General features: G+C 46.9%; 1 protein-coding gene across 4 annotated transcripts in view; it reads right to left on the bottom strand.

The window, feature by feature from the left end:
- Positions 1 to 952: 952 nt before the first annotated feature.
- The window catches only part of SLC10A7 (solute carrier family 10 member 7), a 227,014-nt gene continuing 214,617 nt past the window's right edge, over positions 953 to 13,349 (bottom strand). For all 4 annotated transcript variants that reach the window (XM_007528206.3, XM_060178976.1, XM_016190358.2 and 1 more), the window contains 2 exons: positions 6,447 to 6,592; positions 953 to 3,638 (listed from right to left, as the gene is read on the bottom strand). In XM_007528206.3, the coding sequence (XP_007528268.1) occupies positions 3,609 to 3,638; positions 6,447 to 6,592 (176 nt within the window). In that variant the 3' untranslated portion in view covers positions 953 to 3,608. The remainder of the gene's footprint in view (positions 3,639 to 6,446; positions 6,593 to 13,349) is intronic.

Genomic DNA, 13,349 nt, shown 5'->3' with positions numbered 1-13,349 from the left:
TGGAGGGGCATTTGGATGTAGTAATAGGTATAGGTGTGACTTGGAAATGAAGAGAAGATGGAACTTAAAGGGGGAGGGCAATCACATACAACATAGACAACTGTAGGAAAAGTTAACCCGTATCAGCAAGCTTGGGGGAACTGCTGTAGCCTCCAGTGGAGGGGTTAGGGATTCAGAACTCAGGTGCGGGGAATGGTGTGGGGTTGTACCTGTCATCTTACAATATCTTAACTCAATATAAATCTCTAGGGAGGAAAGTGACCTTCCTAGTGGCCACACAGGGAGAAGAGGGTTTCTAAAGCCAAGGGAAACAAACAAGCACACAGAGATGGGACTCTATACCAGGGGACTTGCTAGGAAACACTGATTTTGGAAAATACATGCTCTAAATATATATATACATATATATATATATGTATGTATATATAATTTGTTATTTATTGGATATGAACAGAGAAATTGAGAGAAATTGAGAGGGAATGGGGAAATAGAAAGATAGACACCACAGACCTGCTTCATTGCTTGTGAAGCATTACCCCCCCTTGCAGGTGGGGAGCGGGGTCTTGAACCCGGGTCCCTGTGCATGGTAATATGTGCGTTTAACTGAGTGCACCTCTGCTCAGTCTCCTTGGAAAAAGCATTCTAAGGCTTCACTTTCCTGATCCTTCAAAAATACAAAGGGACGGGGAAAGACAGTCGAATCACTTACATTTTGTTTCTCTCTTCTGGGCGTAGTTTCTCATCTGGTCCTTCCCGGAGGCAGGGAACACACAGCTCTCCCTCCATACGGCTGCCTCAGAACTTCAACACTGTAGCATTGCCACAGCTACCCACAGGACTGAGATGTGCACAGGTGAGTAATGAAGCCAGAGTGACGCAGAAAAACCTAGATGCTTGGGAAGCGTAACAAGTACACCAGAAGTAGGTTAAAAATGAGCCACAGCTTCTCGTGTGCTTTGTGAAATGCCTCTTCCTTTAATCACAGAGTTACTTCCATCCTCCCATCCATTATAAATAATCCACTCGATTACTTCACCATTCCTTCTGAAAACATTTGGTATTTAGCATAAACAAGCACAGAACATTAGCCACAGCATGTTAGTTTTAAACAGAAAAGGATTATAAAAGCACATAATTTCCAAAATTAAATGACATAAAAAGATTAACACCACCTATAAAAAAAAAAAAACCCAAATCATTGACTGTTTTTTTAAAAAAAATCCAGGTGAAAAAGAAAAAAGAATAAACATATATATCATCTAATGTATTTCTTTCATAAATACATTTAGGCTAAAAGCTATGCATATACACAGCTTGCTGATACCAAAACAGAACATTTTAAGCCACAAAGTCTTAAACCCCAATAAGCATGACTTAAAAGTAAATTCTGATTTTTTTCTCCTTTATGGCAAAAGTGTCCAAAACGAACAAACAAACAAACCCAGACATAAACATAATCACTAAAGCCACCAAAATTCACTAGGTGAAGATTATTTGAAGACAAAACACATTTTCTTTTAAAGCAAAAGTAGTATGTGACAGTTGAATTTTCATCCCATCAACACACCTACTCCAGGTGTTAAGACAATAGAGGTAGATAAGTTGGGACGGAGAACGGGTCGGTGAAGGGTTATGCTGAGGGGAAAGACTGGATGGTCGTTCTGACAAACAATCCCACTAACTGAGAGCGTCAAAGCAGCCTGCAACCAAGACATGGAAGCAGACGTGGACCCCTTCCTTGCATGCACGCAAGGATCAAAAGCACCAGGCAAGTGTCCGCTGCAGTTCTGAAGTGTGAGACGCTTCGCAACAGACACTGTGGATGGATGGACAGACAGCTGACACGGCTTAGAGTCTTCTTGCAGGGTCTGGTATCCGCCTTGATGTTTACGCTGAGGGTAGGTGACACTTCTGATGTTTTTCGAGGTTGAGTGATATTGGAAAGAGGCAGAAAGGAAACAAACAGTGACCTGGTAGAAACCTTCTCTTGAGCGACACTGTTGAGAAGTATGGCTGCCTTTAGCAGGAGTGGCTGGTCACTGTTGTTACTGAAAACAACAACAACAACAACAGAATAACAACAAACAATAGCTAAGGACAGACTGTGGCCTCAGCGTGACTATCAAACCAGGCATAGCCATGGAGAGAGGTGGGGGTGACAGCCAGGGCACAGGAGACAGGCACACAGGGCGTCATTTCTCCCCCCTCGCACCTGGCCAGCTGGAGAGTCTATGTAACATTTCTTTGCATCAGTGACCTTTCCATTTTCAATCATTCCTGAGCACAGTAGGGTCTGTCCATTTTCTCATGTTGCAAACTTGGGTCAGATCTGCCAAGCGAGGTTTCACTAATCGCTAGTTGCAGATTCCCCAAGTGTTCTTAGCTCAGGGAGGTAACAGGCTGCCTCTGTGTGGAGGCCATCCGTGCTTTTCACAGCACATCTGTGTAACAGGGAGAGTTTCTGCTCTCTGTGTGGAATGTGACAGAACCCAGCACTGGCCATGGCTACTCTCAGATGCAATGGGACACTTTGACAGCACACCTTTGGCTGTTAGGCATATGCTGGCAAACAGGTAAGAAAGCAGTTATGGAAGGAGAAGGAAAAACCCCATGATACGTAATAATAATAATAAAAAACCTTCTCTGACCCATCTTGGATGCAGCTAGAAGAAATTATGTTAAGTGAGCTAAGTCAGAAAGATAAAGACGAGTATGGGATGATCCCACTCATAAACAGAAGTTGAGAAAGAATAACAGAAAGGGAAATTCAAAGCAGGATCTGACTAAATTTGGAGTAGGGCACCAAAGTAAAAACCCTGGGTGGAGGGTGAGGGTGAATGTTCAACTTCATGGGGTGGGGGGTGGGGAGGGATGGGACACAGTTTTTTGGTGGTGGGAAGTGTTTTAAAAGAAAAAAAAACCCTGAAATGTCAACCCCCATAATTTGCCTTGAAATGTGACTCACTTGATTCCCAACTTTCTAGCAGGTGCCTCCTTTGTCTGGGGGCAGTGAAGGTGGGGGGGGGGAGAAATTTCTGGGTGGAGAAGGATTGAAAGGAATGGCTAACAGTGTGATGTCAAGAGTTGTGGGTAACTCACTCTCTGGCTGCTGCTGTGTGGATAAAGAAGAGGCCTATCACAGCTGTAGACAAATTTTTAAAAATACAATAATTGAATGGGGAAGCAAAATGTTTGTGGAGCAGGCTCTGAAATGGTCCCCATCTTCAGATGGGCGTTTTCCCCGGCAGTGTGACCATTCTAGAACTTCACTGCAGGGAGGGAGGGAGGAGGCGGGGCATCTTTGCATTTGGTCACTTATGAGGGCTTTTCCCATGTTAATCATATAACAAACAAACAAAAAGTCAAAACAAATCCAAAATACTGTACCACCTCCCTGGCAGTGACCACCAACTAAGTAGGTTGGGGAAATAACGCTCTTGCCAGATACATTTTAAGGCACTTAAATTGTTATAGCATGTCTTTTTTTTTTTTTTTCCCTTGAGTAAAAAAATAAACTATGAGTGGCAGCGACATTCACAGGTACGCGTCGTCTTGGGAGCGGTGCGTCTGTACGAGCCTGTACATATGTACATCTTGCGCTGCTGTTGTTATACCGTTGGCCTCGTCAACTTCACTCCCTGGGAGAAAAGGAAAGACGTTGTTCAGAGCTGGGCTGCACCCAAGAGCAGGGAGAAACCAACAGACACTAGGTCGCTGAGGCGACTGAGAACTCCAACAGGACTATCGAAGCAAGGCTGCAGACAGGCCCACTGGCCCTGTCGGCGGTCAGCAGCCTCCTCTCGCCTTCCCGGGCCTGTCCCCATGGGTCTCAATCATCACTGCCTGCAAAGCAGAGGAGACACTTGCTGAAACCCTTATCGATTGGCCCGTGGCGTTCATTTCCGTGGCCAAATGGATGGGATCATACTAGGCCCCTGGTTCCGAGTGGTGGTGTCTATACACAAAGGGCTACAGAATGACCAGCGCTGTCTCCTTTAGGAACTGTTTCTGTGTCCCAAAGACCACATCCCAGAGCTTTAGCGCAAGGAGAACCACACCTGACCGATGAGTTATTCATCACGACTGTGTAGTATTGCTACAACATTAAGGTTTGTAAACGTGTTTCTTCATTCTCGGTCCGCATTTAGGTGTGTAGAGACTGCCCTGCAGTGCGTAAGCCTGTTGACTAGCTATGCCCACAAGCCTGGTGTTTCCACATGAGAAGCAAAAGCAAAAGGGATTAACCTGCTCTTCTGCCAGCTCGGAGCGAGTGGGGTGGGGAGCATGGAGTAGGGCCCAGCAGTTTTGCCAGAGTGCCGCTCGGCTCTCGCTCATGATGGTGCCAGGGATTGAATCTGGGACCTGAGAGCCCCAGGCAGGAAAGTCTTTTGCAGAACCACCATGCTACCACCCCCAGCCCTCCAGCGTTTTGTCGTCATGAGAGAGGGTGCCGGGTGGGCCTTCTCAGGCAGGATGCTGAGGACCCAGAGCTCCTTCTAAAAGCAGGGCTGTGTGGTGTGGGAGAACAAGTTAGCACGTAAGGCGAGCGGCTCAGGGTTCAAGTCCTGGCTGGAGCATTGTCTGGGCCACCCAGCTAACTTTGGGTACATTCCCGTCCCCTTGGTCAACCTGGAAGGGGGGGGGGCAGTGCGGAGCTCGCCAGGCTAGATGTGGACAACAAGGAACAAGGAGACCACGGCAAGCATTCTAGCAGCTGTAACGACCACACAGTCTGCCACATGGGTCTCTACAGCTCTGGAGGCAGAAGTCATGTGGTCTTGGAGTGGCGGAAACTGAGGCCCAGAAGTTTGAAAAACATGCCCAGGTTTGCCTGGGCTGAAGGGCACAGCTAGCTCCAGAGTTCCCTCCCTGAGCAGGAGGAGCTGACATCCTGAATGCATGTCACTCGTGTGTGTTTTCTGCTCAGAACAGCTACCACCTTGAGTGTAGGTGGACAGAAGTCCTCTAGTGTCCTGGGCTCTGGGGGAGTCCAGTGGCATTTGCTGCATCTACCAGGGTTACTGCTGGGGCTCAGCGCCTGCATGACAAATCCACCATCTTGCAGGCCATTTTCCTTTTTTTTTTTTTTTAAAACATTTTATTTGATAGGACAGAAAGGAATTAAGAGGAGAGGGGAAGATAGGGAGGGACAGACGAAGATAGACAGCTGAGGCACTGCTTAACTGTTTGTGAAGTGTTCCCAACTCCTCCTCCCCCACAGGTAGGGAGCAGGGGCTGGAACCCAGGTCCTTGTGCACAGTAGCATGTGTGCTCAACTGGCTGTGCCACTGCCTGGCCCCTGCATCTATGCTTTCTGTGAGTCCCCGAAGCATTTTATTCTGCTGATAATTGAGGACACTGAACCCACAAGTGTCACAGGAGCAGCAAGGCTCTGTGGGGAGCTGACACTGTGTGGATTCCTGTGCTATTTATCCCTTTTATGCCCCAATACATAATTATAAAGCTCAGACAAATCTATGCTTTTTTTTTTTTTTAAACTGACATCCTAGATAAAGCAGAGGAAGTCAGGATATATGTGAAAGTTCAGGCAGGGCAGAGATGATGCACACCCCCCCACACACACACACACACGGAGGGGGACACAGATCTCAAGAACATTTGTTATATGTTTACCCCACTGCAACAAGCTCAGCAATGTCAACACATTATAAAGGGCTTTTGAGGGGGCCTAGCGGTGGTACACTGCGTTAAGCACACATAGTACTAAGCATAGGGACCTACACAAGGATCTGAGTTGAAGCCCCCGGCTCCCCACCTGCAGGGCAGTCACTTCGTAAGCGGTGCAAGTATCTATCTTTCTCTCTCCCCCTCTGCCTCCCCTCCTCTCTCAATTTCTCTCTGTCCTGTCCAGTAGAAATGGAAAAGACTTGGCCTTTTGGCTAAGATCAAGTGTAGAAATGGAAAAGACGGCCACTGGGAGCAGTGGATTCATAGTGCAGGCGCTGCGCCCTAGTGATAACCCTGGAGGCAAAACCAAACAAACAAAAAAGAGCTTTTGAAAATTTTGCTATAAATAGAAATGCATTTTTGTGGTCCTGGAGGTGGCACAGTGGATAAGGCTTTGGACTTTCAAGCATGAGGTCCCAAGTTCAATCCCCAGCAGCACATGTGCCCGAGTAATGTCTGATTCTTTCTCTCTCTCTTCTATCATTTCTCATGAATAAAGAAAACTTAAAAAATGCATTTTCAGCTATAAAGCTGCATTTTAAATAGAAGGAATTACACTTCTAGAACAGACTGAAACACTGAACCCTCGGCCCTCCTGCTCAGGTGGAAATGGAGCAACATGTCGGCTTTCTCACTCACAGAGAAGCCAGGGACGCTGCGGAGGCCGTGGGGACGGCCGCAAGCGTCGGGCCACTGTGCCAGTTCAGGCCCAGCGTCCTGGCTGCCCCTGACCTGAGCCCTGCTGTCTGGAGACTCACCTTCTGCCTTGACACCATCCAGGACTTTATCGTGGGCACCAGCACGCTTCCCAGCAGGATCTGGACGGGGTGGTAGATTAGCAGGGGCACCGAGATGAGGGACAGGTGCTTGTGGCCTGCGAACACGATCTTCAGCATGGGGATTCCTGCGGGCCAGGAAGATAAAGACTTACTCAGCCAGCCACCAGAGGGGATGCAACTGGGTTCTCAACCAGAGAGATGGGACACCCCGAGGCTGTCATGCAGGAAGCCACATGTATCCTGCCAGCCAGACTCCTGTCCACAAAAGACTGGGCCCCAGAGCACAATGGCACTGGCCCTTTATACAGTTATCAACCTCCCTATAGTGACTCACAGCAACAAGCTTCACAGGTGACTTTTTCTTTTGTGTATACAGAGAGTACAACTTGTTTAGGTTATCAGCAGACTCCTGGGCAGAAGGAGCAGATTCTAAGGCCACTTGGATGACAGGAGGAGCAAGCTCAGAGGAGGGCAGGGTTGCTGCATTTTTCTCTAAGTTAACCCATACTTTTCTCTTTAAGAGTTAATCCTGGGGGCTGGGCGGTAGCGCAGCGGGTTAAGCGCACATGGCACCAAGCGTAAGGACTGGCATCAGGATCCCAGTTCGAGCCCCCAGCTCCCCACCTGCAGGGGGGTCACTTCACAAGCGGTGAAGCAGGTCTCCTGGTGTCTATCTTTCTCTCCCCCTCTCTGTCTTCCCCTCCTCTCTCCATTTCTGTCTGTCCTATCCAACAACAACTGCTATAACAACAATAACAACCACAACAAGAGTAACAACAAAATGGAAAAAATGGCAGTGCTGGCACTGAGCCCCAGCGATAATCCTGGAGGCAAATACAGCAGGTGTTTCTCCTCTCTCTCTTTCTCTCTCTCTCTCCCCTCTCAATTTCTCTCTGTCCTATCAAATAAAGAAAAAAGGTGGGGGGGAGAGGGGTGGTGGCTGCTGGGAGTGATGGGTTTGTTGGACAGGTACCAAGCCCTAGCATTAACCCCGGTGGCAATGTGTCACCCAGTACTGCCATCTTTCTTCCCTCCCTCCAGCTCTGTGCTTTAGCCAGAAGAGGTTATGGTGGCCAATGTGGTCAGTGTTTGAAGACACCAAGGACCAACTCTCCCCACTAGTCAGAGGAAAGAAGGGAGTGTGTAGGATGGAGGTGCTTCAAGAAGGCTGAAGCCTGCCGGTTCTCTTCTTTAATAGAGTGTCAGCCTGCTGGGCTCTAGGGAGGCCTGTCCAGCCCTTTTCAAAGCCCAAAGTTGAAAGGCGGTGGTGAGATGATGGACTGTGTGTCCTGCTTTCTATAGAAAGTTATTCAAGCCAGATGAGCGTGAATACAGGCCTGTTCTCTTTGGACCAAGGATCCTGAAGTATGTTATCCAACCTTGGGATATGGAAAGTGGATTCCAAGATCCCTGTTGAATGTTTTGATCCACAGGCAAGGTCTTGCTAGAACTTGGGTGAATAAACACTGCTTCATTCAGTACTACTACTCTTCCATTCTATTATGCAAAGGGCAAAGAGGTGTGCTTTAAAAATATATATTCATTTGTTTGTTTATTGGATAGAGATAGCCAGAAGTTGAGAGGAAGGGGGAATACAGCGAGAGAGACAGAGAGACACCTGCAGTACTTCTTCCCCACTTTTGAAGCCTTCTCCTTACAGGTAGTGACCGGGAGCTTGAACCCAGCTCCTTGTGCATTGTAACATGTGTGCTCAACCAGGTGTGCTACCACTCGGCCCCAGGGCCTAAGTTTTGTAGGCAGCATGGACTTACTAAACTTCTATAACAGAGCCCAGATGCTGACCTTTGTTGTGACCACTGGCTGGGCTAATAGGTTCCAGTTGTCAGCTGTGCAGAGTACACACAGGCCAGCTTTCCTGAAGGGACCACATTAACAGTTTAGCTTCCTGCTGCTTTCTTAAGAGAACAGCCTCTGGAAAGGACCCGGGCTGGGAAGCATGCTCACTGAGGGCATGTGAATGACTGTTATTATAATCCATCAAGGAGGGCTCTGCTTTCACAAGAATTTTGAACTCCTAGTAAATTTCAAATCTTTATGCAAAAATGTATTTCATAGCTGCTTTCTTTTTCACAGCCTCATATATCACGTCACCAGCAGAAAGCACTTAGCTCATCCCAAACTGTTTCTCTCTGTCTCTCTCTTGCTGCTTCTAACGTGCATGGGTAGATTTGGGCAGTATTCTTTCTTCTTACTAATAAAAACCAGAGTTTCCTTCAAGAAATGCTGAATCCATATGCAGAGTTGAAAAGCAGTGTCTGATGTTACAGCCTTGGCAAGTTGCTAGGATGGCCTGAGTCTCTGGTCCAGATGACTGGTTCAAAAGGATGACGCTGAAGTGTCAGGGGTGGGGGGTAGTGAAACTAAGGGAGCACAGGCGAGAAATAAGGAGACATTTAGCCCTCCAACGATTGGAACAGGGTTTCTGACCCCAAATGCAAGAGCCATGGCTGCTGAGTGCCGCCTGCCAAATTATTCTTTGCTATTAACATTCTGCATCATTGTTTAGCAAGTCTAAGTGAGCTTGGAGGGAATCCACAGAGGTCAGGGTCTGTGAGGTGGCTCAGGGGGGTAGAGTGCATGCTTCTCTGGGAGTGAGGTGCTGGGTGTGATGCCCAGGATCATATGGGAACACCATGACAGTACCAGGGGACTCCACGAACGGTGGAGTGGTGCTATCGCCTGTCTCTGTCTGTCTCTCTCTCTCAAATACAGAATGAAGATTGGGCCAGGAAGACTGTTCCACGGTACTATACATGCGCCAGGCTCTAGGTCATTCTTGGCACTACACTAAGAAGAAATGAAAATCAATGTATTGCTAGGTACACATTTGTGCACTACATTTGTGTTACCACAGGGAATCAACCTGAAGTGACTAGTGAGGTACAGAAATAAGCAACGCACATGATGTTAAGTCTTCTCCCACCATAACCCAACTACTCTTATCACAGCCCCGAGGAGTCCTCAATTCATTTTCAAGACTGTTATTTGTAGGGGCTAGGTGGTGGCATACCCGGTAGAGTGCACACACTACAATGCACAAGGACCCAGGTTCAAGCCCTTAGTCCTCATTTGCTTGTGGAATGCTTTGTGAACTGTGAAGTAATGTTACAGGTATCTCTCTTTCTCTTTATCTCTCTCTTCTCTCTCAATGTCTCTGTCTCTGTCAAAAATATATTTTATTTTTGTGCGGGAGAGACTAGGACATTGCTCAGCTCTGGTATATGACAGTACTATGGACTGAACCTGAGACGTCAGCATTTGAGTCCTGGGCATTAGCACTGTGCTATCTCCCTGGGTCTTGTCATCTATTCTTGTGTTGCCACCTCTGGGAAGAGCTCCTCAAAGTCTCCAGTTTGCCTTGAGTAAGTCCCTTGCTCAGACATATTCCAGCCCAACAACCACTGTGAGTTCCCTGCACTGAGCTGTAAACTCCTTAGGGTCAGTGGCTGCTGCTTCTTTATCTATTCTTTTTCTTTGCCAAAAATCTATTTATTTTTATGAGATAGACCAGAACGTGACCAAGTTCTGGCATATGCTGGTGCAGGGACTGAACCTGGGACCTCGGGCATGCTTGTCCAGTGTTCTAACATGGAGCGATCTCTCTCTGAGTAAACAGTGGGTGTTCAAAAGGAGAGTCTCAAATGAATGGATTCGTATGTTTCCAGGTTCCCTCCACTGAAACTGAATGAAAATGGAGACTATCCCTCCGTTTTCACTATCCGTTAATCAGAAAAGCGATGATGAAGAAAAAGAAGAAGAAAAAAAACTCACTAGAAAGAGTTTTCTTTTTTCAAAGGAAATTTAAATCTAGGACTCTTTTCATCTTGCCACCACTGTGGCAACAGAAATGAGGGAAATGAATTTTAATGCTCCCAGGTACCGATTCTGTGTCACCATGGCTGACAGGATCCAGCAGACTTTATGGGATGGCATTTGACTTTATGGAACTGTACACGATGCACACATTTACAGTCTTACAGGGACTTTGAGCTGTCATGCTGAAAAATGTTTATGAAACATTAATCAAAAAAGGCCTCTTTAATACAAGGCATTGTCTGAAAGATGTTAGAAGGCGCAGATTGTAAATGGATTCTTTTTCTGACTAAAGTAATTTCCACCAAGAGTCTCCCTCCACGGCTCTCCAACTACCCTGTTCAGCTAGATAAAGAGCACTTTCTCAGCGCATTACTACCTGATCCAAACACTGGGGAAATCACTAATGTACAGCCTGCCATATTTCCATGTCACACATGACACGCTCGTCTAAAATTATCCAACAGAGTTTGACACCGCAGCACATTCCATAAGCATAGCTTTCAACTGACATCTGCTGAGCTGGAGTTTCAAGTAAGAGCTTTCTTCTAACAAGTGAGCGAGAGGGCCTTCTTTTATCCTCTGCCCAGGATGCAAAGGATAAAACAGTATGTACAAGACCATATTTTCTCCTATCTGAAAATATGTTTGTTTTATGCTCTCTGGATTAGAAAATTCCCTTTCCATCCATGTCTGAGTCTCAAGAGCTACTACTTTCTATGGGATGAGTAGCTTTTCATTTTACCTTGAGAAACACATTCTTTTCTTCCTAAATTAACTCTGGACGGTTACTTAATCTCTACTGAAGGCTGCTCTACTGTTCACAATAGAAAAACCTCACCAACCTTAAGAGACTGCTTAAGTTGTTTAGATACTTATATACAATCTATCTGTCCATCTATCCATCTATTTAACTATTTAAAAAAATTTCATTTATTTATTAATGAGAAAGACAGGAGGAGAGAGAAAAAGAAGCAGACATCACTCTGGTATAAGTGCTGGTGGGGACTGAACTCAGGACCTCATGCTTGAGAGTCCAGTGCCTCACCCACTGCGTCATCTCCTGGAACACTCAATCATTACTCAATAAACACTTTTGGGGGCCTCTGTTATATGTGAGTTGACATTCTCAGTGTTAGGGGTATAAGGTCACTGCTTCCTTGGGGCCCACTCCCTTGTAGCCTGTCCTGACCACACCAACTTTCCTTCTGTCCTTGGGGTGAGTACAAACACAGTGAGTGCATGCAACCCTATTTGTCATAAATCACTGAGCTTCTATGGCTCAAAGTCAGGGGGCTGTTTTTGACCAATTTCACTGATCTCTCCACCTCTCTGTGTAGCCACCCAATTCTCTAAGTTCTTTCCTCTGTGGACCATACTCCTTTCCCTGCCTCCACTGCCACCATCCTAATTCAGTTCCTCTAGATTACTCTTACTGTCTCCTGACAGAGCCCCCGTTTTCCGACTCTACCTTTCATCAATCCTATGAACCACAGCCAGATCCATCTTCCCAGAGTGCACATTAATTAAAGCCGATACCCAGCTCGAGAATTCCAGTGACTTCCCAGCGCCCATTCATCAACTCTCCTTCCTATTCAGTGTCATGAGAAAGGACTGCTCCCTCCATCTCAGAAGGTGCTTCCTGCATGCCCAGGGCTCTGTCTACACTCACAGTCCATCCTCACAGCAGTCATGTGAATCTGGTGGCAGTTCTCCCACTTGAGGAGGAGGAAGCTGGAGTTCAGTGCAGTAAGTGACTTGCCCAGCATCACACAGGTGGCTGGTGCTGGGCAGACTTGGACTCCAGGGCACTCACTGACTTATACTGAGCTTTGCCAACTCCATTCCTGAAGACACACCTGCCACTGGCTGCCACTGGCTCAGGCTTAGAGCTCTCTTGTCTCTATGAAAGTCAAATGCCTGCCTGGACCTTGTCCTTCCTCTCCTCGTGCCTAAACCCTAAGGGCTCACTGGCGCTCAGCTCTACATGCCTCCGCCCTGTGACTTCTGCACTCATTTATTCCCCCCTTGAAGAGTGAATGAAGGCTTCTTCCTAGTTGCACCACACAATTTTGCAAGTGTGCTGCTGCCATTTTTATTCTCCTGTGCTGGTTTTGTTTTCCCCTGGATAAGTATTATCTTTTTCTTTAGTCTGCAGTTTTGCCTCACAGAAGGAGTATTCGGCATCTACATTGTTATTTAAGAGGTGCTGCTGAAGTGATGTTTCCTACTGAAAACAAGCAGATCATCTTCTGGAAGAGGACTGTATTCCACAGGGAAAAATATACTTGTCATGGCAGTAAAGAGAGAAACTGGACTGACCGGGAACCCACAATTTGACAAGAGACAAAGTGTGGGGTAGGAGAGAGAGACCAACAGACACTCTTTGTCTTCTCAAGCCCAGCATTACGCTACATTTCCCACGCAGCCAGGAGACTGCTCCAATCACCTGCACCATTTCCTGCCTTTCAGACTTATCCGCCTGAATTCACAGGCTTGTTTCCCACCGAAATGCTTTCTCAGACTTTCCCTGAGTTCTGGAGAGAGGACTGCTGGCAAGTCTGGACCCGGGTGCTTCTCTCTTCTGTTGCCATGGTGACTTCCGGCTTTTTGTTTCTTTCTTCTTAGTTAGAAACATGCTCTAAGTGTCTAACCAAATGTCCCACGTATGGTACTCTGAATCCCATCTCTTCCTCCTTAGTGAACTTCTCAGAAAAGCACATATTTGCCTTCAAACTTCACTGGGGTGAGTGGGAAGACCCTGTTAGAATGGGATCCAGACACTTCCCCCCCCACACACACACTTTGTGAAGGCTACAACCCCTCTTTCCAATTCATGAACTGCCAGTCTCAACCCCCTCCCACACACACACCTACAGGAGGGAGCCAAGCCTCTGTTATTATCTCCTGCTTTGGTTTGGAAACTGAGTCAGCAGGTGACTGAGGAAAAATGTCCCTAAGGAAAGAGAAACTTCTAGGGAGTCAGGCGGTAATGCAGCAGGTTAAGTGCAGGTGGCTCAAAGCACAAGAACCAGCGTAAGGATCCCG

The sequence above is a fragment of the Erinaceus europaeus genome, chromosome 19 (genome assembly GCF_950295315.1).
Source record: "Erinaceus europaeus chromosome 19, mEriEur2.1, whole genome shotgun sequence".
NCBI lineage: Eukaryota > Metazoa > Chordata > Mammalia > Eulipotyphla > Erinaceidae > Erinaceus > Erinaceus europaeus.
This window is presented reverse-complemented; position numbering and strand designations above follow the sequence as displayed.